This window comes from Euleptes europaea, chromosome 14 (genome assembly GCF_029931775.1).
Source record: "Euleptes europaea isolate rEulEur1 chromosome 14, rEulEur1.hap1, whole genome shotgun sequence".
In the NCBI taxonomy this organism is placed as follows: Eukaryota; Metazoa; Chordata; class Lepidosauria; order Squamata; family Sphaerodactylidae; genus Euleptes; species Euleptes europaea.
Window position 1 is genome coordinate 20,766,067 of NC_079325.1, and position 25,007 is coordinate 20,791,073.

The following is a 25,007-nucleotide window of genomic DNA, read 5'->3' on the forward strand; positions in this document are numbered from 1 at the left end:
TTTCATCTCTTCAGTCCATTTTCACAATTTGCTGAGTGACTACTATAGGCCTCATTGACATATAAATTGGATTAACTGCTGCATAAACTTCCTCCTGTATTCTGTAGGATTGTGTTTGTCTGTGTGTGCTCCAAGATCTAGTTTCTAATTCCTTTATCGTATGACATGAATATCCCACCAACATGTTTAATACCACCTAAATTCCTGCTTATGCAGTCAATTCAATTTTTAATCCAATTTATTGCCACCTTGGCAATGTGACCTTGTTTTCTTCATTAGCATATTTGAGGGAGAACTAAGTGTGCCAAATACTGCCCTGAGCTTCATTTGAAAACTGGGGGATTCAATCTTGCTTTCTGGTGTTTATTTAAAGTATGCTATGCGTACTCCGCATGATATCCTGCAATCAGAAGAGATTATGTCAATCAATCAAATTTGCATTGGTTCTCTTTAGTTCTCTTTAGTTTTGAGTCTATTTCCACAGCAGGGATGCCAGCCTCCAGGTGGGACCTGGGGATCCCCCAGAAGAATTACAATTCATCTCCAGAATATAGAGACCAGTTTCCCCGGAGAAAATGGATGCGTTGGAGGGTGGATTCTATGGCATTGTACCCCACTGAGGTCCCTGTCCTCCCCAGGTTCCATCCCCAAATCTTCAGGAATTTCCCAACCTGGGTTGCCAACCTCCAGGTAGTAGCTGGAGATCTCCTGCTATTACAACTGATCTCCAGCTAGGGTTGCCAGGTGCCCTGTGGTGGCGGGTAAAATCCTGCCAATCCACTGGGTTGCCCGCCGGCCAGCTGAGGGCCAGTGCGCACGCTCTGCGCACATCACTTCCGGGTTTACCCAGAAGAGACGCGGACACTCTGGCAACCTTGGCTGAAACTCTATGGAAACCATACAGTTTTGGTCTGTATCGCTAGAGCATCCGCATGGAGCTGCGGGGCCTGGCAAGCCTATCTCCAACTGATAGTGATCAATTCCCCTGGAGAAAATGGCCACCTTGGCAATTGGACTCTATGGCATTGAAGTCCCTCCCCTCCCCAAACCCCACCCTCTGCAGGCCCTGCCCCCCAAATCGCTCGCTGGTGGTGAAGAGGGACCTGGCAACTCTACCTGGATCTGGCAATCTTTCTCTTCCGCCGTAATCTCCTGCCAGTGGCCAGGGGACTACCCTATATCACAGCCCAGATCTTTCAAGAACACATGAAGCTACCTTATACTTAGAGAGACAGTTGTTTTATTTAGGCCTGTATTGCCCACTGTAACTAGTTGTTGTTCTTCAATGCCTCTGATAAGAAATCCTTCCCAGTAAACATTCCAAATAATAAAGGAATGGAGCAGGGAAGATATGATTGTGCTATGTTTGTAAGTGCTCTCAAGTCACAACTGACTTATGGTGACTCCAGTAAAGAGCTTTTAAGGTAAGTGAGAAGCAGAAGTGGTTTGCCATTGCTTTCCTCTGCAGAGGCTTCCTTGATGGTCTCCCTTCCAAGTAGTACTATCCACCCTGCTTAGCTTCCAAAATTGATGAAATTGGGCTATACTAGGATTGCCAACCTCCAGGTACTAGCTGGAAATCTCCTGCTATTACAACTGATCTCCAGCTGATAGAGAATGAGATCAGTTCGCCTGGAGAAAATGGCAGCTTTAGCAATTGGGCTCTATGGCATTGAAGTCCCTCCCGAAACTCTGCCCTCCTCAGGCTCACCCCCAAAATCTCCAGGTGTTTCCCAACCCAGAGCTGGCAACCCTAGGCTATACCATGTTGCCTCCCTTCCATGGCCCCCATGCTAGTTAATAGAAAATAGAAACTAGTAGTGGTAGTACTAGAAAATATGGTCTGCCCTTGGTCAATCTTGTTTTGCTCCTATATTTTGTTCCTTTCGGGAATGTTTTAAAACCTTTCTCAGGGCATAGGAACTGCCTTCTACCAAGTTCACCTAGCTCAGTAATACCTACTCCAATGAGCAGTTGCTCTTCAGTATCTCAGGAAGAGAAAGGTCTTCCCCAGTATCTTCCCCTTCTGCAAAATTTTCCTTGTCTGAATTTAGCCCTAGATTTTTCAGTTCTAGACTACCTGTGTTGTTTCTCAAATGGAACTGGAGGCAGCAAAGATTCTCTGTAGTTTTCATTTCTGAACTTTGTCCTGAACACTCTACATGCATGTTTTGTTGCGTCTTTGTTCCCTGGCATGTGTGCATAGATTAAACACCGGGAAAAAGTAAGAAGAGTTGGTTTTTATATGCCAACTTTATCTACCACTTAAGGAAGAATCAAACTGACTTACAATCACCTTCCCTTCCCCTCTCCACAACAGACACCCTGTGAGGTAGGTGGGGCTGAGAAAGTGTGACTAGCCCAAGGTCACCCAGCTGGCTTCATGTGTAGGAGTGGGGAAACAAATCCAGTCCACAAGATTAACATCCGCCGCTCATGTGGAGGAGTAGGGAATCAAACCCGGTTCTCCAGATCAGAGTCCACCGCTCCAAACCATCATTCTTAACCATTACACCACGCTGGTAAGAATTTTTTTTTTTTTTTGTGAAGTCTTACCAATGTGCAAGATAATATTAGAATAGGCATTTTGTGCAGGGACATTTCCCTGCTGTTACCCCCACCGACTGCTTCGGGGCTTCCTTTTTTATTAGCCCTGAATCTGGAAAACACAGGCAAAATGCATGGGGAGAGCAAGGCAACCTCTGACGGGCAGGGAAGGCATGCATAATCAAAAGGAAACCCCGAAGCAGTCAATGGAGGTGACCTCAGGGAAACGTTCCTGCATAAAAGGCCATAGTGGAGAAAATCTCCTTATCATTACTTTGAATCTTGGATCTTCCACATGCAAACCAGGATCCCTGGTATCTAAGCAGAATCAAAAGTATCTAAACATTGTGTCAGTAGGTAAGAAGGTGAACCTTGCTTCAAGTGAATAGAAGTAGTAACCTTGATTCTAATAAACAGAATTCCCTAAATGATATTACAAATGTATGTTTATTCATGTGCATGAAAATAAAGGCATGAACATTGATGCACTACACAGGCTGCCATTTCGCACACTGAAGCTGCTATTCTGAACCAGTGTAGGACAATTAGGTTTTCTTTAAGTATCTCTTTAACCAAAAGAACCATCGCTGATTCGCTTTCTTGGCATTTAAATCAGCAGAAGAGCTATTTCAGAATGAATCGGCATAGCATACAGAAGATAAAGTAAAGCAATGTCTAATAATGGAGGCAGAGTTCAGGCAGGGATTCTCAATAGGAGAACTGGAGTGTTACAAACATATATTTAATCCGTGAAATGTTAGAGAATATAGGGAGCAATCCCAAGAAGGTTAACTCAGAATCCTGCTCAGGTCTATTCAGTAGAGCTTACTCCCAGGAAAGAGTTCTTAGGACTGCACAGGCACTCTTTGTTCAACTTACACTAAGCGTTTTTTTAGTTTTTTTTTTAAGCTGAACAGATACTTCCAGTTTTATTTCTTTATCATTCTGGAATTTCTGAGTTCCACAGCTCCTTAACTCTGGTTTAACGAGGATGGTTTTAATATTACTTCCAGATAATTCATAGCTTGCTGCCGCATTCCATTCCTTCTGATCATTTGCACCTTTCCCCTCTCACATTAACAAGGCAGACATTTGCTTTGATTAAGTAATTTTATACACAAACGTAGTCATGGGTATGACTACCTCAGGACTCTTTTCACTCTGTCTTTTACTGATGCATACATGAACTCTGCTCCGGCTTACCAGGAGGCTTACCAGGTCCCTCCTCTGCTCCGGTGGGAGGATTTTCAGGTGGAGGTGAGTGAGATCGTGGCTGTGCCAACGCATTCGCGGCACTTCTGGTTTACACCCAGAAGTGCTGCATAGCAACGGGGCCTTTACCACTCAAGCTGGGAGTTTGCGATGCGATGCGGCGCTTGCGATGCAATGCGGCGCTTGCGATGCGGTGCTTCCAGGTGTAAACAGGAAGTGCCGTGGTGCCTCAGGCAGGTGCTCATGCACGCGTTGCCCACCGACCCTCACTTAGGCAGCGGGCAACCAGTTGGATTAGCAGGGGTTTGCCCGCCGCCACCTGGCACTTGGCCACCCTAACTCCAGTTGGGGTACTAGGTCTCACAGGAAACCTCCCATTTAGGGTTGCCAACCTCCAGGTACTAGCTGGAGATCTCTTGTTATTACAACTAATCCCCAGCCGATAGAGATCCATTCACCTGGAGAAAATGGCAGCTTTGGCAATTGGACTCTATGGCATTGAAGTCCCTCGCCTCCCCAAACCCCGCCCTCCTCAGGCTTCATCCTAAAAGTCTCCTGCCAGTGGCGAAGAGGGACCTGGCAACCCTTCTTCCATTCCACCCTCCCGCCCACCCCAGGCTCCTGTTGCTGACCCATGTAGCAGTGGGAGCAAAATGGGAAGGGGTGGTATCACACTGGCATTGCAACATCACTTCCAGTGCTACCCAGAAGTGACTGCATCTACGATTAATCCCAAATCCATAGCGTTTGGGGTGAATCCTTTACCCTCACCCCAAAGTGGTGATGTTACATCTGGGTTTGTGCTGGAAGTGATGTTACAGTGTCAGCATGACATTGATTTCATTGTCCCAGCCCCTCACAGTTTCCTGCCAGTTGCCAGCATTTGGATGGCTACCCTCATTCCAGTGAATGAATCCAACAACACCCAAAAAGAATGGTGATACATCTATATGAACAATCACATCAGGAATGTTTTTTTGTGGTGTTTTATCACTGCCCATGTACACACTAGTAACATGGGAAGGGAGATGAATATGAACTGAAATAAATAACAGTTGGGACATGCAATGCACTGTATGAAAACTGGGGTGGGGGAATAGAACAATAGAAAATTCCTAATGCATTGGCTGGGATGGAAGGCAGCATGGCATAGCCTGACCTCATCAGATCTCAGAAGCTAAGCTGGGTCAGTACTTAGAAGGGAGACCACCAAGGAATACTTTGCAGAGGAGGGCAATGGCTAACCACTTCTGCTTCTCACTTCCTTGAAAGCCTCTTGCTGTGGTCACAATAAGTCACTGTGGCCTTTTATGCAGGGACTGATTCTACCGTCACCCCCCGCCGACTGCTTCGGGCTTCCTTTTGATTATGCATGCTGTTTCCACCCGTCAGAGGTCGCCTCGCTCTCCCCACACGTTTTGCCCACATTTTCCAGATTCTGGCTAAAACAGCATCTGGAAAACTTGGGCAAAACATACGGGGAGAGCGAGGCGACCTCTGACAGGCAGGAAAGGCATGTATAATCAAACGGAAGCCCCGAAGCAGTCGGAGGGTGTCCGCAGGAAAACGTCTCTGAATAAAAGGCCTGAGATTCAATGGGACTTTACACAAACAATGCATTGGCTCCCCTTCCCAAAAAAAGCAAGGTATTTCAAAGCACTAAACTCCAAGGAGAAATTCAGATTAAATGTATCTTTGAAACATTCCTAGTTGCCTGCAAACTCCAAATCTATTCATTTAATTCCTGACTTTACTTTTCTCTCTCCCCCTCATGCTGACAGCTGGTATGTCATTGGGAGTTAGCAGAGGCTTGGTGGAGAATCAATTGCCACAGCTTCCTTTTAAAAGTATCCCCATCATCACCGAGCTGAGTAAGTCTTTCTTCGGGAGCCTTTCTCACCAAAGCGTTATGCCTGCTGCATTATTTATTTACTCCTAGCCCTCTTTACAATGCAGAGACAGAACGTGACAGTGTGCCGTGTCCAAGGAACATTAAAAGGTTTGACTTAAATGCTAATTCAGTGGCTTCGAAAGAGTCGGGATAGTTTATTGGGAGAAGAACGATAGCAAAGTGTCACAAAGGCCCAGCATGAAACTAAAACATCTCTCTTGTTTTCCATCTTGGAAAGACTTTTAAAAGGGTGAGCACATTTGCATGGAAGCTGGGAAGTGCTTTTAAACGTTTGAGGCCCTTCTGATCCCCTCAGTGCACCCTTGGAGCTTTTTGGTACTCCACCATCTCTCCTTTTGTCCACAGCAGTAGTAAAAATGACAGATCAGACGCGTAATGGACTGTATCCAACCAAGTAACTCAGCAAAGTTTGAAGCCTTCCTTCAGCCTAAGGAGCCGTCCCCCAATTTAAGTGGCTCTGGGGCAGCAAACAGCTTCCAGCATACTAAGACAAGAGAAAGAGGCATTTTTGATTGGAGTTTTCATTCTGTACTATTTCATAGTATATTTCTTATACTGCCATGCTCATTAGGGAAGCTTAGCGGTGCATGGACACTGGCAGAAATGGCATAGTGCAATGTTGTTTCACCCTCACTTTTCGAGCAACAGCAGGTGCTGAAGGCTTGAGGGGGGCAGAAGGTTGCGCACCAAAGCCGGCAACTTGTTATCCCTAGATTCTCCCAATGCCAACTTATAAAAACCAAGAGAAATAATAAAGGGCATCCTTATTCACCTTGCAGATAGCCTAAGAACCAGCACTTTGTTGGGTTCCCAGTAGCAGGCTGATGCTGGGTAAGGAAGAGAAGCTTCTCTTATGATGTCAACTGGTTGAACTGCCAAAATGGCAATGACTGGAAAACCTGTGAATCTGCATTTTTATGTGACTGTTAACTGAAATGCTGAGGGCGGGGGGGGGGGAGTTCATCTCCACAAGGGACTTTTACAAGACCTCTGGCCTATGTGGAGGAAAAATGCGCAAAGTCACTCTGTGGTGATTTTCCTCATCACTAATGCTAACCAGGTCTTGTGCTTGCTGTAGAATTGTGTTACCCAGAGTCCTTAGTTGTTTCGAATGAGTGAAGACTGTGGTCTTAATACTTTAACTTTGACTTAGCAAATAAGGCATAAGGTCAAAATGGCCCCTGGGCCTCTGAGCAATTGCCACTGTCTAGTTCGCTTGTGAATTTGGCTTGCAGTGTATTATTACGACAGCTAGTTTCTTAATTAACCTTCATTCCTTGGCCTTAATTTGAGCCAGTACAGTTAAAGAGTTGGACTAAGATCTGGGAGACCCAGGTTTAACTCCCCCATCCTTTCATGAAGTTCCCTGGGTGACAGTAGGCCAGTCACTCCCTCAGCCTAACTACCTCATAGGATTGTTGTGAAGATTAAAAAAAAAGGCAAGGTGGGCCATGTATGCCTCTCTAAGCTCCTTGGAGGAAGGCCAGGATAAAATTGTGCTAACTAGATAGAATGCGTTCGTGCAAGTTAATTAAAATAAACAACTCCCCTCTGTGAATACATCGCTGTTCTCATCATTCTTTTACAGCCGTAGGCCCTGCACATTGCAGAATGCGTTGTGTTACTGATAAATTTCCATGAATTGTGGGAAGCCCCTGCGTTTGTCAGAAATGGAGTTTTGCTTTCTCTCCTCCTACAGAAGTCGCTTCCAATGCACAGTTCTTTGAGCAGAACATTGAGGGAAATGCAGGGGACTTTCACAACCAGCACATCACACATTTTTGCAAAGGAACGGTGTTCTCTGACAGCTTTCTGAATTCTCTGCTGTGCACTGTAAGTCATACGCTGTTCAGACATAAAGCAAAACTGGGGTTTTACAACTAAAAATGGAGAACAAGGGGGAAATTTCCCATTGCCTTAGGGTTGCCAGGTTTTTGGGGCGGAGCCAGAGGAGGGCGGGGTTCGGGGAGGGCTTCAATGCCATAGAGTCCAATTGCCAAAGTGGCCATTTTCTCCAGGTGAACTGAGCTCTATCGGCTGGAGGTCAGTTGTAATAGCAGGAGATCTCCAGCTACTACCTGGAGGTTGGTAACCCTACAATGCCATCAACAGGGCTGTGCCACCAAAAAAAGGTGGCACAGCCCTGCCACTGCGCAAGGAGGCATTCCCAGGGCAAAAGGGTTGTGGAACCTGCCTAAGGGCAGCTCCACCCCAGGAACACCCCGGGAATGCCCCCCCCCACAATGCCAGCATGGGCTTTCCCTACTGGGAAAGCCTTTCTGGCATGGCTGCACTGGTGGCAGGGGCTGGCGGCGCGGGCTGGCGGCGCCTGGACACCGCCAAGTTTCCCATACACCAGAGTAGGTGCAACCTTAATCCGTAATAAGGTGGTACCTACGCCGGAATGTGGTCACGCTGGCTCCTAAGGAGCTTAACCTCCCCCCCTTCAGGAATGTGCTCTTCATCAGTGTGCATGTCCACATTAGTAATACAGAACTGGGGGAAAGACAGAAGAACAGAAACCTGTGACCAACTGTGCATGCGTAGCAATTCTGACCGACATTCAGAAATTTTAAAAAAGGACTGACAGAGAATTTTTAATGTTTCGGTTCCACGTTGGAACCCAGATCAGGAAATTTGGATGGCCAAATCCAGGGAGATCCTTGAGTGAACAAAATTTTGGAAGCATCTTTAACCTTGTGTGGAATACACTGAAATCTTACATGCCATGCAAACATCCTTCTACGAACATTTTTTTCTCATTCATTCTCAACTTAGTTGTCTTTCTTTTCACTTTGCAAACTCCAACAGTGTGTACCTCAGCAAATAAAGCACAGAATGCAGGTGGCACACAAATCCTATTAATTCATCCAAGTATGGAAATGCAATCCTTTTGAAGTCAAAAAAAGTGTGGAGAGATGCTAAAGAGCTCAGCACCCCTCAGCTAAGCATATAAAGTGCTCTTCCCTTCTGAGGAAGATAACCCTTATAGCACATAATAGGGGAGGGACTGTGGCTCAGTGATAGAGCATCTGCTTGGCATGCAGAAGGTCCCAGGTTCAATCCTCGGCATCTCCAGTTAAAGGGACCAGGCAAGCAGGTGATGTGAAAGATCTCTGCCTGAGACCCTGGTGAGCAGCTGCCAGTCAAAGTAGACAATACTGACTTTGATGGACCAAGGGTCTGATTCAGTAGAAGGCAGCTTCAGGTGTTCATGTGTTCAATAACTCCTTTAAATGACAGAAGAGGGCTCTAACAGTGTTAGAGTGAAATATTTGTGAAACTTCCTAGATGTTCACAAAGTGATTTCAGTGACTGGAGTGATTCAAAGATTTCACACCATTTACCTTATTTGTACTTGGGACTGCTAAGAACCATCACAGGGCTGCAGGGGAAAAAATCCCACTGGGCCTACCCATATTCTCTCTGTTACACACATATACTGCAGATGACATGCATATTGAAATCAGCACAAGTACAGTTTGCAAGACCTGAGCAAGGAGGTTAACAATAGGACGTTTTGGAGGACATTGATTCATAGGGTCACCATGAGTCAGACGTGACTTGACAGCTAGGGTTGGCAGGTCCCTCTTCACCACTGGTGGGAGATTGTTGGGACAGAGCCTGAGGAGGGCAGTGTTTGGGGAGTGGAGGGACTTCAGTACCACAGAGTCCAATTTCCAAAGCGGCCATTTTCTTCCGTTGAACTGATCTCTATTGGCTGGAGATCAGTTGTTATAGCAGGAGATCTCCAGTTACTACCTGGAGGTTGGCAACCTGATTAACAGCAATTAACACACACACACACACACACACACACACAGGGGGAGTGAGAACATGCTCTTGCATTAGGGTTGCCAACCTCCAGGTGGTGGCTGGAGCTCTCCCACCATTATGACTGATCTCCAAGTGACAGAGATCAGTTCAACTGGAGAAAATGGCCCCTTTGGAATGTGGATTCTATGGCATTATATCCCATTGAAGTCCCTCCCCTCCCCAAACCCCACCCGCCTCAGGCTGTACCCCAAATATCTAGGTATATCCCAAACTAGATTTGGCAACCCTATCTTGCACTGACCCACTACAGTTGCCAACTCTGGGTTGGAAAATTCTGGCGATTTGGTGATGGAGCCTGGGGAGGGGTATGGGTAGGGAGGGGCCTCAGGGAGGTATAATGTCATAGAATACACCCTCCAAAGCACCCATTTTATCCAGGGGAACTGGAGTTGAGTTCCAGTTCTGGAAGATTTCCAGGTCCCACCTGGAGTTTGGCAATCAGACAATTGACAAGGTCCAGCGTTGCCAACCTCCTGGTGGGGCCTGGAGATTTCTGCTTGGAGGGTGGATTCTATGGTATCATTCCCTTCTGAGGCTTCTCCTCTCCCTAGACTCCGCCCTCCCCAGGCTCTACTCCCCAAAACTCCTGTTATTTCCCGACTAGGGTTGCCAGGTCCGTCTTCGATACCAGTGGGAGGTTTTTAGGGGAGAGCCTGAGGAGAGCGGGGTTTGGGGAGGGGAGGGACTTCAATGTCATATAGACCAATTGTCAAAGTGGCCATTTTCTCCAGGTGAACTGCTCTCTGTCGGCTGGAGATCAGTTGTAATAGCAGGAGATCTCCAGCGATTACCTGGAGGTTAAATACAAAGAAACCCTATGTGGTAATGAAAGCTACTGTTCTTTCTTACGATTACCTGGAGGTTGGCAACCCTATTCCTGACCCAGCCCTAGTTCTGAGGAATCTTAGACCTCCTAAAAAGCTTATCAGGGGTTCCATATTCCTCAATGGCAGTGAAATAATCTGGAAACTGGGTTTTCCATCATTACCGAAGTTCCCCTACTATGAAATTGGCTGCATTGTAGGATCTGAGGTGTCAGCAAGATCCAGTTTGTGTAGGGTGACCACTAGACCAAAGAAGTACGCTTGGTATCCCATGAAAACTGTTCAAGTTCAAGAATGCATACCAGATGCCTGCTCCGCTGTTTCATTTGCAAAGGGGTTTGTCATGAATTGTCTATGATACTGTAGAGTTTTATCGACAGATGAGCTTTTCTGTTTACTGTCCCCTTCCATTGCAGGCCTACTATAACCATCATGTGTTGGCTTTGCTCCAGACTCTGGTTACTGGTGGAACCAGCCAACAACTGGAAGAATATCTAGCAGTGGAGACTTCACTGAATGGCAGTTGTAGCAACATAACACAATTTGCTCCTAGAAACAGGTGCAAGCTTGCACTATTACCAGTAACAGATAATCCAGATTTACTAGATGGAGTCCTGGTGAGTTATATTAATGTATAATGGAATAGGTGTATTCAGAACTGTATGTATACAGACCACTGAAGAAGGCTTTAAGGCCGAAATTCCTCAAGGTTACAGTGGCATGAATCCATGTGGCCAGATTGGCTGAGTCAAAGTTCAGAGCCATCACCTTGACTAAATGGAGATGGAAGAAAACATTTTTTGCAACTGAATTACCTTCTTTCTCCAGCAATAATCCTGGGTGCAGTGTAACCCCAAGACTCTTAGCTGAGTCAACAAGGGTCAGATGAACCTCATCGAATATGGGGGTAGGGTTGCCAAGTGCCAGGTGGTGGCGGGCAAACCCCCGCCAATCCACCTGCTTGCCTGCCGACCTGCTGAGGGTCAGCTGGCAACATGTGCACGAGTGCTTACCTGCGGCAGCATGTCACTTCTGGTTTACACCTTGAAGCACTGCATTGCAAGGGGCCTTTTACCACTCGAACTGGGAGTTTGAGTGGTAAACGGCAACTTGCAATGCGTTTTACACCCGGAAGTGCCGCATCGCAATGGGCCTTTTACCACTCAAACTTCCTATTACTCTTAATCAGCTCCAGGTTACTCCTACATCAGCTCGTCTCAGTCAGCAGCCCTCCAATGGCCATTTATGCATAGCTGTTTCCTCGCGGTCACTCTGCCGACTACTTTGGGGCTTTGCTTTGATTATGCATGCATTTTCTGACCGTTAGAGGTCACCTCACTCTCCCCGTGTGTTTCAATAATGTTTTCTGGCTGCTGGCTAAACATGAATCCAGAAAATGTGGGCAAAACGTGCAGAAACCTGAGGGGAGAGTGAGGCCACCTCTGACAGTCGGAAAATGCAAGCATAACCAAGGCAAAGCTCCAAAGTAGTCGGCAAGGTGACTGCGAGGAAACAGTCATGCATAAATGGCCAGTTTCAAGAAGTGGGAGAAAGGGTGGAAGAAGCAGAGACCAGCAGCCAGGAGTAGAGTATTCACTTTCCTTCAAGCCCCATATAACATATATTGCTGACTTACTGACAAACAAATACAGCTGAAGAATTTGTATATTTGGGGAAAGAAATCTGGTGTAACAGAACAGAAAATGGTATGGTTTTGTTTTTTTTAATCATGGATTTGAGTTGCACAAGAAAAAAGTGATATCAAAGTCAAAATTGGGAGTTTTGGACTGAACAGTTTGGATGAGAAATGTGAAATCACCAAGGTTTACAGAAACAGCTAGACAATTCCCATGTCCCCATTGTGTGGATTTTTGATCTGCATGCCAAGACCAAGTTGGAAATTAGATGAAGAATACATGTAATGGTGTACATTATGCATGTAAATTCCAATTAATAAATACCATAAATGTGGACCAAGTACAAAGGAATCTATAAAAACAGTAACAAAGGCCTATTCAAATATAAACAAATATTACAAGAAATGAAATGGGGACCATTCACATATCCCATGGAGGGTCAGAAACAGAAATATATGAATGAGTCATCATATTTCATTTAATTATTTTTTCAATGTTTTTGTATCTTTTCCACTTTTCTCACAATGCGGCATTTTATTTTGTTTGCTTTTGCTTGGTTGCTTGCAGCTGAATTCTGTATGTATTTTATACATTAGCTCTAAACATTCAGGACAACATGAGCTCAATATACATTTAAAAAAATTAAAAGTGCAGTATTTTCTGATATTAATTTTGAAATAAATAAACACAAAGCAGAAAATAGTGGTTTTCATCATGTGTGATGATGATCTGCTTTGGTGAAAGGCAGGAACGGAAAGAGGTATTTGATGTCAAATCACAGCCAACAAGAAATTAAAAAACTGCTGATTTAAACCACAGGCCCCAATTGGTATTTCACTGATCAATAGGGTTTCCAACCTCCAGGCACTAGCTAGAGATCTCCTGCTATTACAACTGATCTCCAGGTGATATAAATCAGTTGCCCTGGAGAAAATGGCTGCTTTGGCAATTGGACTGCATTGAAGTCCCTCCCCTCCCCAAAGCCCACCCTCCTCAGGCTCTACCCCAACAATCTCCAGGTATTTCTCTACCCTGAGCTGGCAACCCTACTGATCAAACCATGTGGATGGTGAGCTAGTTTTTTTGGTTGTTTTTTTCTTCTTCCCTACAGATCTTCTTTGGAGATATGTACTGTAAAGCACTTGACATGTTTGGGATCATTTGCTTTGGTCTTTATCGTGTATTAGAGGAGGGATACAATTCAGCTGAAAATAGGAAAGTATACTGCAATTCAAACTTCCCATACAGATCTAGACTAGTTACTAGTAGTCAAAATACTGTAGTTCACTAGTCTGGGTGGATATCAAATATGTATAGTGTATTTAAAGGAAATTATTAAATGAAAGAACAGGAATAACCTTTGATACCTTTCAGTCTTGATAAGACTCCGTTTTGTATCGTAGTTGTGCAAAATACTGTTGTTTGTTTGTTTGTTTGTTTAGGGCATTCCCTAGCAATTACTGATATCTGTGAAGTCTGCACCACTACCACTGACTGATTGGCAACTGTTAAACAGAGTTACCTTCATCTAAATCAATTGAAGTCAGTAGCCTTAGAATGGTGTGTCCATGTTTTGAACTGTGCTATGCCCTGACCTAGATGGCTCAGGCTAGCCTAATCTCATCAGCTCTTTGAAGCTAATTAGGGTCTGCCCTGAATCATAGAATCATAGAGTTGGAAGGTACCACCAGGGTCATCTAGTCCAACCCCCTGCACAATGCAGGAAACTCACAACTACCTCCCCCCCTCACACACCCATTGACCCCTACTCTACTCCATGCCCAAAAGATGGCCAAGATGCCCTCCCTCCCATGAACTGCCCAAGGTCATAGAATCAGCATTGCTGACAGATGGCCATCTAGTCTCTGCTTAAAAACCTCCAGGGAAGGAGAGCTTACCACCTCTCGAGGAAGTCTGTTCCACTGAGGAACCGCTCTAAGTGTTAGAAAATTCTTCCTAATGTCTAGACGGAAACTCTTTTGATTTAATTTCAACCTGTTGGTTCTGATCCGACTTTCTGGGGCAACAGAACACAACTTGGCACCATCCTCCATATGACAGCCCTTCAAGTACTTGAAGATGGTTATCATATCCCCTCTCAGTCCTCTCCTCTTCAGGCTAAACCAGCTATACCCAGCTCCTTCAAACTTTCCTCATAGGACTTGGTCTCCAGACCCCTCACCATCTTTGTAGCCCTTTTCTGGACACATTCCAGCTTGTCAACATCCTTCTTAAATTGTGGTGCCCCAAACTGAACACAATACTCTAGGTGAGGTCTAACCAGAGCAGAGTAAAGAGATACCATTATTTCGCGCAATCTGAACCCTATCTGGACCTGGTTAGTATTTGGATGGAAGACCACCAAGGAAGTCCAGAGGCAGGCAACAGCAAACCACCTCTGTTTGTCTCTTACCTTGAAAACCCCATGAAGGTTGGTCATAAGTTAGCTGCGACTTGGCAGCACTTTCCACCGACATTAATTTCACGATCACAAATATCTCTGTTGCTCATAAACCATGATGCTGCTCCCCAGCCTAGGCTTGTTTTCCTTTGATATCTCACAACAGTAAAGTGCTGTTCAATACAGCCAGTTCAAGGAGTCATTTAACTTGGTCAGCTTCAGTTTTTTTTTCAGACAGAGCGGTTCCTCTAACAGTTAGAGCGGTTCCTCAGTGGAACAGGCTTCCTCGTGAGGTGGTAAGCTCTCCTTCCCTGGAGGTTTTTAAGAAGAGGTTAGATGGCCATTTGTCAGCAATGCTGATTCTATGACCTTAAGCAGATGATGAGAGGGAGGGCATCTTGGCCATCTTCTGGCCGTGGAGTAGGGGGTCACTGGGGGTGTTGGGGAGAGGTAGTTATGAATTTCCTGCATTGTGTAGGGGGTTGGACTAGATGACCCTAGATGTACCTTCCAACTCTATGAATCTATGACTTTTGTTAAAGCCCAAACTGCAACATGGACTTACTTCAGGGTTTTTTTATGTCCATTTCCCTTCCTTCCTTCCTTCCTTCCTTCCTTCCTTCCTTCCTTCCTTCCTTCCTTCCTTTCTTTCTTTCTTTCTTTCTTTCTTTCTTTCTTTCTTTCTTTCTTTCTTTCTTTCTTTCTTTCTTTCTTTCTTTCTTTATTGCATTTCTATCTCAACCTCATTTCCAGCAAGCCAGGCTCACAACATAATCATAAAACATTAGTTAAAACTTACATTAAAACATACTTTAAAACTCATTCTTCATTTTACATTAAAACATTTCTTTCCATTCACAGCCACTAGACAGGCCTGGTCAACAGTGGGCCCCCAAGTCAGGTTGGGGGAGGATGGGGAGGCCAGCAAATGATAAAAGTGAAAAAGACTGGCGGCTGCCAGTCGGTTTCAGGTAGCCGGCTCAAGGTTGACTCAGCCTTCCATCCTTCCAAGGTTGGTAAAATGAGTACCCAGCTTGCTGGGGGTAAAGTGTAGATGACTGGGGAAGGCAATGGCAAACCACCCCTTAAACATAGTCTGCCTAGTAAATGTTGGGATGTGACATCACCCCATAGTTCAGTAATGACCTGGTGCTTGCACAGGGGACTACCTTGACCTATATTAATTAAAGATTCAGGAACTGAGCCCTTTGCCTTTTGTTACCATTTGGTATTGATGCTCCATCGTTTCCTCTGCTGTTACATTCCAAGTGGCTTGCATGGGATTGCCAGAAGATTCCAAGCATAGACCCAACTGAGTCCTGCTTATCTTTAGCAAGACTACAGTATTGAGTGCCCTCTCCCTGTTACCTGCCCTTCTTTGAAAAAAGGAAACATCAAAGAAAAATATACTTGTGCCATTGGTACAGCCCCCACCTGAAATCAGTTGCAGGTCCTAATCCATCAGTTGCAGATGAATATTTTAACTTGCACCGTTCATGGCAGTAGACAGCATGAGATGCTGTAGAAAAAGGGTGCCAAAAGATCTGAAGAGTATTTATGGGGTGAGTCCTTCCTTTTTGCATTTTTTTGGGGGTATAAAAATTTAGGTCTTTAGCATTTGTTTTGCTCAATTGTGCTAACTGAGAGCTAGCTCCTTGGATCTTCCTATTCTGACATGGCTGACTTTTTCTTTTCTTCTTGTCTCTTCTTTTTTCTTCTCTTTCTTTATTCTTTATGGAAAAAATTAGGTATGTGATTTCTCGGCCATCCAGCAGTTCGGAGATCTTCGCTTCTGATCTATTATTTTGCCTTGTTCCATTTGACACTTCAGCGACTCACCTGAGTGATGTGGTTGAAAATATTATACCAAAGGGACGGAGGTCAGGCTTGAGTACTGTAGGGGGGATTTTCTGATGTTTTTTTTAATCAAATCTCCATACAAATAAAGACTATTCCTTTTCCCCCCTGAGATGACAATGGAGAGAAGGAAGAAGAGGAGGAGGGAGAATATCTAAAAAGTGCAAAAAAGAAAGATTTCATCCAGTGGTACAGGGTTAGTTTGGATACTGTAGAGTAGGGAGATTTGTGCCTTGCCTGTCACCAATACTGATATTATTGGGGTGGGTTCTACTCCATGTTATCACCCTGATGAGCAAAGTTTCAAGCCTTCCTCCAGACTAAGGAGCACTTCCCTGAACAAGAACACACAAACACATGAAGCTGCCTTATACTGAATCAGACCCTTGGTCCATCAAAGTAAGTATTGTCTACTCAGACCAGCATTGATTCTCCAGGGTCTCAGGCAGAGCTCTTTCACATCAGCCACTTGCCTAGTCCCTTTAACTTGAGATGCTGGGGATTAAACCTGGGACCTTCTGCATACCAAGCAGATGCTCTACCACTGAGCCACGGACCCCCTTCCCCTCTCTCCAACAGACGGGCCTGCAATAGAAGAAACTGGAGGAAAGTTCCTTGGGGTGGAGGAAGTCTTCAAGTTTTGATCAGTGGAGTGGTAGAATAGTGGTAGGATCCACCAGATAACGTCTGAATTGGACCAATCCAGACCTGCTGCATGTCCAGTTGATTTTCTAGATTAAATCCAAGAATCAGCCACAGCCATAGAGCCTTCATACATTGGGTTTGGCTAATATTTATTGTTTATTTACTTCATTTATACCTTGCCTTTCTACTCAATGGGGACTCAAAGCAGTATACATCATTTTCCTTTTCTCCATTTTATCCCCACAACCACCACTTTGGACTGAGAGTTCATGAGCTTCCACAGTAGAGTAGGGATTCAAACCTGGCTCTCCCAGATCGTAGTCTGGCATGCTCACTAAACCACACTAGCTCTCATTATGGGCCTTACCACTGCATGAACATCTGCTACCATAAGAGGCAAAAGTGGCAATTCTGTGGAGAGGTAGGATGTACTGACCCTCCACCCTCCTCCCAAAAACATATAGGGATGTGTATCTTCAAGTACTTGAAGGGCTGTCATATAGAGGATGGTGCCGAGTTGTTTTCTGTTGCCCCAGAAGGTCGGACCAGAACCAAGGGGTTAAAATTAAATCAGAAGAGTTTCTATCTAGACATTAGGAAGAATTTTCTGTTAGAGTGGTTCCTCAGTGGAACAGGCTTCCTTGGGAGGTGGTAAGCTCTCCTTCCCTGGAGGTTTTTAAGCAGAGGCTAGGTGGCCATTTGTCAGCAATGCTGATTCTATGAATTTAGGCAGATCATGAGAGGGAGGGCATCTTGGCCATCTTCTGGGCACTGGGTGTGTGTGAAGGAGGTTGTTGTGAATTTCCTGCATTGTGCAGGGGGTTGGACTAGATAATCCGGGTGGTCCCTTCCAACTCTATGATTCTATGATTCCTCCAAACTGGTCAACTATTTACCATTTACTTATCTATCTGATGAGAACAGACCAGAATGAGAAGTGGCAATAACTATCAAGAATGAAAGTGTGTGTTCTTGAGAACACCTTCTTGGGAAACCAAAACAAACCATACCATTTGTGATTAATAGGATGGAGAATTTCCTAAATCAATGACATTTCCAATACATGCTTCGAAACCACAGCCAACCCTAGATAAGTTGACACTACAAATGGCTTCATGGAACAATCCATAGGATCACCTATAGCATTGTTGAGATTGCAACCTGAGAATTTTATCTTGCATCATCTGTAACGTAAGCTCTCTTACAAGAGATTTGACTGATGTGCACATATCCTCCCAAGTAATGGTAAAACAACACACACAAACAAACAAATCTTGTAATGCTTTCATGCCACTTTTTTGCAGTGTTTATCAGTATATACGTACATAATGTCAACAAAAAGAGAGGTAAAAATCATCATGAACTAAAGGAACTAAAAGCTGCAGCCAATTCTGCATAAACTGGGTTAGTATTTGGACTAGATTCTCCATGAGCACAACAAAACTTTCTCACTGCAACCCACTGATCTCCGCTAAATGCTGATCTAGGGGCTAGGGGACCTGTAGGAAATATATGAGAGGGATATGCAGTGGGAACGAGATGTCTTGGGTTCTTGGGTGTAATCCTCTGTAGTTCACCATATTTATATCATGTCCGTGGCACAGAGTGGTAAAGCTGCAGTACTACGGTCGAAGCTCTGCTCACGACCTGAGTTCAATCCCAACGGAAGTTGGTTTCAGGTAGCCGGCTCAAGGTTGACTCAGCCTTCCATCCTTCCGAGGTCGGTAAAATGAGTACCCAGCTCCCTGGGGGTAAAGGGAAGATGACTGGGGAAAGCACCGGCAAACCACCCCACAAACAAAGTCTTCCTAGAAAACGTCGGGATGTGATGTCGCCCCATGGGTCAGGAATGACCCGGTGCTTCCACAGGGGACCTTTACCTTTACCTTTATGATTAACGCTTTCCCACAAGGCTCTAAAATATTGGGATAATAGCAAAAACTCTACAGTATAGTAGATTGTGGAAGCATTGGCAGATTCCTGGAAATTGACATCCAAATACATATTCAGTAATGTGCACATGCACCTTTCTGCCCAAACAGGGGCAGGAGTGTTTTACCAGTGGGGTGTAGTGGTTAAGAGCAGTGGTTGGAGTGGTGGAGTCTGATCTGGAAAACTGGGTTTGATTCCCCACTCCTTTACATGAGCGGTGGAGGCTAGTCTGGTGAACTGAATTTGTTTCCCCACTCCTACACACAAAGCCAGCTGGGTGACCTTTGGCAAGTTACAGCTCTGTTAGAGCTCTCTCAGTCCCACCTACCTCACAAGGTGTCTGTTGTTGGGAGGGGAAGGGAAGGTGATTGTAAGCCAACTCTTCTTCTTCTTCACCCACTCTAAGGAAGATGAAGGCACCAAATATTGGGAGTGGGGGAAAAGAAAGGGTGCCTCATTAGGGATGCCAGCTGTGGACTGGGAAATTCCTGGAGCTTTGAGGGTGGAGCCTGGGGAGAGAAGGGTGTTTGGGGAGAAGAGGAAACTGAGCAAGGTATAATGCCATAGAGTCTACCCTCCACAGCAGTCATTTTTCTCCTGGGGAACTGATCTCTGAAGTTTAGAGATTGGTTGTAATTCCGAGAGATCTCCAGACCCAGAGGTTGGCAACCCTAACTGGAGTTGGGGCAGACCAAGACTAGCAGCTCTTTTTTCAGGGTTGTATTTTCCTCCTAGTCCATCCTGGGGTATAGCTGTGCTTCGATGGCACTGTAAACCAAGCTCCTATCTCTCAAGTGCCATGTATGACACAGAGAGAATAATATTGGCAGAACTGTTGCATGTGAAACATTGAAAATGTTATCTGACAAAGGCAGCTTGGACTCTCAAAAGCTTATACTCCAAAAGTCTTGTTATTCTCTAAGGTGCTACTGGACTTGAATTTAGCTGAAAATACTATGTCAACTATGGTGCACATTTCACAACTTTGGGGTTGTTTGGGGTGCTGTTGCAAAACCAAAGGGTATGTTCTTGTGCTCAGCAGGCAGTTGTCCTAGATTAATGATGTCTTTCATAGCCCAGCAGCCAACACAGGGAGGCCTAAAGACTACAAGGCCATTATGCACACACCGTTATTGTAGACTACAGTGATTTAGACTGGAGTAAATCTGCATAGGATTGCACTCTCTGTGTGCATGTGCATATGTGTGTGTGTTTAAGTACAAATCTAGGGCATGCTTTTCCTGCCCTGAATAAGGCAGGAGGCTGAAGTTGGTTTCTCTACAAAAGCAGGTAAATGGAAGTGTTGGGCGGGGGGTCCCTTCCCCTAACACTAATTAGGTTTGAAAGCCTGCAGCTTGACTCCAGCCACCGCATACTGAGAAGAAAAGCAGCTGAGGCGGAGTTCAGACTAAACTAACTGCAAACTCCCTGGAGAGGTCCCAAGGTAAATCTGATAGTCTCTGTCATTTATAATCATTATCAGCCAACTGAGCTCGCTGCAATCTTACTGGGGGAGCCAATTAAGCGATCCCTGAAGCTGAAGACCAATGTCGTCCCTTGGTTTTAAAGGGAAAACACCAGGTGTGGTTTAGAAGAAACAGTGAGCTCCAAACGCAGGCGACTGCATAAGAAGGGTTGGCCAGGACAGAAACAAAGCTGGGACATGTCAGGTTGGGAAAAAACAGCCTTCATCTGTCCTAGGCCAGTATCTCCGTGGGGATTGACAGGTCATAACCTCATCTCTCCAGGGTCAGGGAGAGGTCTTTCCCAAGTTTGCAACCGGAGCTCCTGAAACAGGAGAAGCTGGGGCTGACCCCTTTCCTGTATGCCTCTACCCATTATGCTCTAGTTTTTCCAATGCAGCTTCTTACTCTGATTTTACATAGATAGCTAGCATATGTAGCTATATGAGAAACCACAATGATTTTTTAAAACAATTAGCTGTTATTCTGGTTGTATCTAGCCAGGGTTTTTTTGTTTGCTTGTTTGTTTATGATGAGTAGCCATGTTACAGCGCATTCCTGAAAGGAATGCCTGCGCTGGGCTTAGGAGGTAAACTAGTGGCGTTAGGAGGCAAACTCTGTTCGGCTCAAAAAAAAAAGTGCAACCCTCATACTATCAGTAGAAAAGAGCAAGAGTCCAGTAGCACCTTAAAGACTAACAAAATTTCTGGCAGGGTATGAGTTTTCGTGAGCCAAAAGAAACTCATACCCTGAAGTGAGCTGTGGCTCATGAAAGCTCATACCCTGCTAGAAATTTTGTTAGTCTTTAAGGTGCTACTGGACTCTTGCTCTTTTCTACTGTTTGTTTTGCTCAATCCTACCGCCTTTCTTCTTATTACAGCCCCTGTTCCATATGGCTTTTGTCCAGGCAGGCCCCCAGAGCATATTTTTTAGTGGTCAGAGGGGACACCTGCTCCCTTTCTCACCAGAAGAAAATGTCTTTGGATCCAACTCATTATTTATTAAAATATTTATATCCTGTTATGACACACACCCCTTTCAACCACTTCAATATCCCACTCTCTCAGCCCAGCCATATATGCTGAGGGAAAAGCGTTGGCCTGAGTGTATTTGTGAGGAGATTATTTTCCTTCTCCTCCTGTCCCACACCAGTATTTACCTCAGTGAGAAATAGGAGACGAGGCTTTTTAACTTAAACAGACAAAACAGGGAAGTTTATTGAACAGAACTCACAGAGATTGGTTTTCAAGAAAAAGGCAGAAATTTGGAGGGAAAACTCAGAGTCAGATTTATATACGCAAGATTACTTCAGAGATCGCTTAGATGTTTTCTTCACTCAAGTTCCTTCAGTTCTCAGTTTCAAGCTTAGTTCTACCTCGCAGAAACCATTATTCAGATGCAGACTCTCAGTCTCTGTCCCCAGCCTAGCTCACAGGAGCGAAGGGAGCCTGAGTTCCTTTCCCTCCTCAGAGAACTCACAGAAGTTTGGGTAAATATGCAAAATCCCTCTTCCAGTTCTCTCCCTGATTACCCCACACCAGTGGCTGTAATCCTCCACACCTCCCTGCTACCGGAATAGCTCTACCTCAGGGACTAGTTCCCCTTCGTGACCTGAGAATGGGCCCTCTCTAACCCAATTCTCACTCCTGTCACTCCCGCAGGTCGTGTGTGTCAATCACTTTGGCCTTAACAGAACCCCCTCAGGTTCACAGAGTATAGTCTCGCTTCTTCTCCGTCCCTTCACCCAGCTCTGAATGCTTTCTGTCAGAGAGAGTCAGCTCTCTGGCTCCGCCCACTCTTGGTCTGTCAGCTCTCGCTGCAGATTATCCATCACACCTGCCTTTCCTCATGGGTCAAGGTAGCTCGTGGGTGTGTATGTGCCGTCAAGTCACAGCTGACTTAGGGTGACCCTGTAGGGTTTTCAAGGCAAGAGAAGTTGAGGGGTGGCTTGTCACTGCCTACTTCCACTTGGGCTGAGAGAGTTCGGAGAGGACTGTGACTGACCAAAGGACACCCAGCAGGCTTCATGTGGAGGAGTGGAGAATCGAACATGGTTCTCCAGATTAGAGTTTGCTGCTCTTAACCACAACATCATGCCGGCTCTCTCCAAGGTGGCTTACAAACCATTTACAATATACAAAATAAAACCTCAAATAGCTCCCTTGCCCCCAGAGATGCCTGCAGTTTATATCTCCTTAAAAGCCTTGATATATTTAACATCGCATATTTCTTGCAGCACAGTTCCATGCACAGTCGCACCAGCCTAAGTCCACTGAAGTCAGTGGACTTACACGAGAGTAGTTCTGCAAGGATTGCGTGGCCAGTCAAACAAAATGAAGGTTTTTGTGTGTATTTTCTGACCCAGATTGTAGACTCAACTACATAATTTTGCCCAAACTTTTAACAACAACAAAATCCCAGAGAAGCAGCAGGGAAAAGAGAGACTGCTTTAGTGAAAGAGATGCTTGGTTGGGGGGTGGGGAGTGGGACAGAGCCACTTTTCTTCATGCTTTTTTACTGGCACAATGTTTTCTCCTCCATGTGTTTTCCTCCCCATGGAGGAGAAAAGAGACTTCCAGCCTCCCCGCTCCTCAGTAGCATGGAGTGAATAATGCTGATCCATCTTTCCGGATTTTTACAAGAACGGAGATAATCTGTATGAAGTGTTTTGAACAATGAAAGCGCTATACACATTCAAAGAATTATTGCACTTACGTAGGATCAGAAAGTAAAGAATGCAAATCTGAATGAATATGTCATATTCATATGCAGATTTTGATTTTTGGCTTAAAAAATTGAGTGTAGCAAATTATGAGTATCCCCAGCTATTAATAAATACCCCCGAGGGGCATTTTTTAATCTTTTTCATTGAGGAATGATATATAGGATTGAGATGATTCATTTTCATGAATGATCATTCTCAGCAATTTTTCAGGGTTAACTAGGAAAGGGGTTGAAAATGGTGATATAACAGAAAGCATTCCCTTCCCCTCTGAATGGGGGTTTATTTACCCTAAGTAGGGTTGCCAGGTCCCTCTTCCCCACCGACGGGAGGTTTTTGGGGCGGAGCCTGAGGAGGGCAAGGCTTGGGGAGGGGAGGGACTTCAAAGCCACAGAGTCCAATTGCCAAAGCAGCCATTTTCTCCAGGTGAACTGGTCTCTGTCAGCTGGAGATTAATTGTAATCGCAGGCGATCTCCAGCTGTTACCTGGAGGTTGGCAACCCAAACCCTAAGTGACATCAGAATGTCACCAAATCCAATTGACTACCTAGCATTGTGATGTCATCTTTTAATTTAAAAACGAATGTGAATTTGATAGTATTGGAGACTACAGGGAAAAGGAAATTCCCAAGTTCATGTTTCCTACCAGCAGGTGGATTGCTTGCTGTTGAAAGGAACTTTGAAGGCTTCTCATCACCAAGGTGTGTTGTGGCTTGTGGTATTTCCACAGTCGAAAGGCTGACTTGTAAACACGGCCCTTCCCTGGTTGCATAAGGGCCTATGCAAAAGGCAAACACCCAGGTGGAGACAGGTGAGAAGAGACTGCTGACAGCAATGAGATGTAAAAGTATTTTTGAAGAGGTGCCCAACTGTAACAGATCTAATCTCCCGTCAGGGCAAGGGAACCCAAGACAATCTGTCACTCAGGGATTAGAATTCACTTTGGGAATTTCCAAGCCTTCAACCTGACAAGGTGGGTGGCTTGCATGTTTGCTTAGCGAGGTAAGATTTCTCTTCCTGGGGTGTGTTTTGTTTGATGGATTCCTCCATTCCAAAGCCAGGAGAGGCATAATCTTCTCGGCTTGTCATTTCCAATCACTCTTCAGTGGGATGTTGCTGATCCATGAACGTCGGGATAGAAAACAATAGCTGTTGTGTTACTGTGGACAGCAATCCTTAATAACACTTGGTACTTAAGAAGGCTAAACCAATGGAAAGGTTTAATGTTTCAGGTCACTATGCAAGGGCATAGCCGAAGATCAATAGCCCATTCTTTGCTACTGCTAAAAATAGAGCCAGTGCCTGGTAAGCAAAGCTACTTGCAGCTCTGTTCCCATACTGGAGAGCCAGCATGGTGTACTGATTACGAGCAGCAGGCTCTAATCTGGAGAACTGGGTTTGATTTCCAGTCCTCCACATGAGCGGTGGACTCTAGTCTGGGGAATTAGGATTGACACCCCACTCCTCCACATGAAGCCTGCTGGGTGACCTTGGGGAAGTTACAGTACTCTCTGAACTCTCTCAACCCCACCTCCCTCACAAGGTTCCTGTTGTATGGGGGGGGGGGCAATTATAAGCCACTTTGAGACGTTAGAAAAAGTGGGGTACATAGGAACATAAGAAAGGCCATGCTGTACCAGACCAAGGCCCATCAAGTTCAGCAGTCTGTTCACACAGTGGCCAACCAGGTGCCTCTAGGCAGCCCACAAACAAGCCAACTGCAGCAGCATTATCTTGCCTGTGTTCCAAAGCACCTAATATAATAGGCATGCTCATCTGATCCTGGAGAGAATAGGTATGCATCATGACTAGTATCCATTTTTTACTAGTAGCCACGAATACCCCTCTCCTGAACATGTCCACTCCCCTCTTCAAGCCTTCCAAGGTGGCAGCCATCACCACATCCTGGGGCACGGAGTTCCACAATTTAATTTGTGTGATAGGGTTGCCAACCTCCAGGTAGTATCTGGAGATCTCCCGCTATTATAACTGATCTCCAGCCAATAGAGATCAGTTCA

The 25,007-nt window shown here is 45.1% G+C and overlaps 1 protein-coding gene across 1 annotated transcript in view; it reads left to right on the top strand.

Annotated features, from left to right (window-relative positions):
* The window catches only part of KCNU1 (potassium calcium-activated channel subfamily U member 1), a 102,336-nt gene extending 86,052 nt beyond the window's left edge, over positions 1-16,284 (top strand). The window contains exons 23-27 of the mRNA XM_056860894.1: positions 5,541-5,630; positions 7,371-7,504; positions 10,749-10,949; positions 13,081-13,166; positions 16,104-16,284. Of these exons, the coding sequence (XP_056716872.1) occupies positions 5,541-5,630; positions 7,371-7,504; positions 10,749-10,949; positions 13,081-13,166; positions 16,104-16,284 (692 nt within the window). The remainder of the gene's footprint in view (positions 1-5,540; positions 5,631-7,370; positions 7,505-10,748; positions 10,950-13,080; positions 13,167-16,103) is intronic.
* Positions 16,285-25,007: the final 8,723 nt, after the last annotated feature.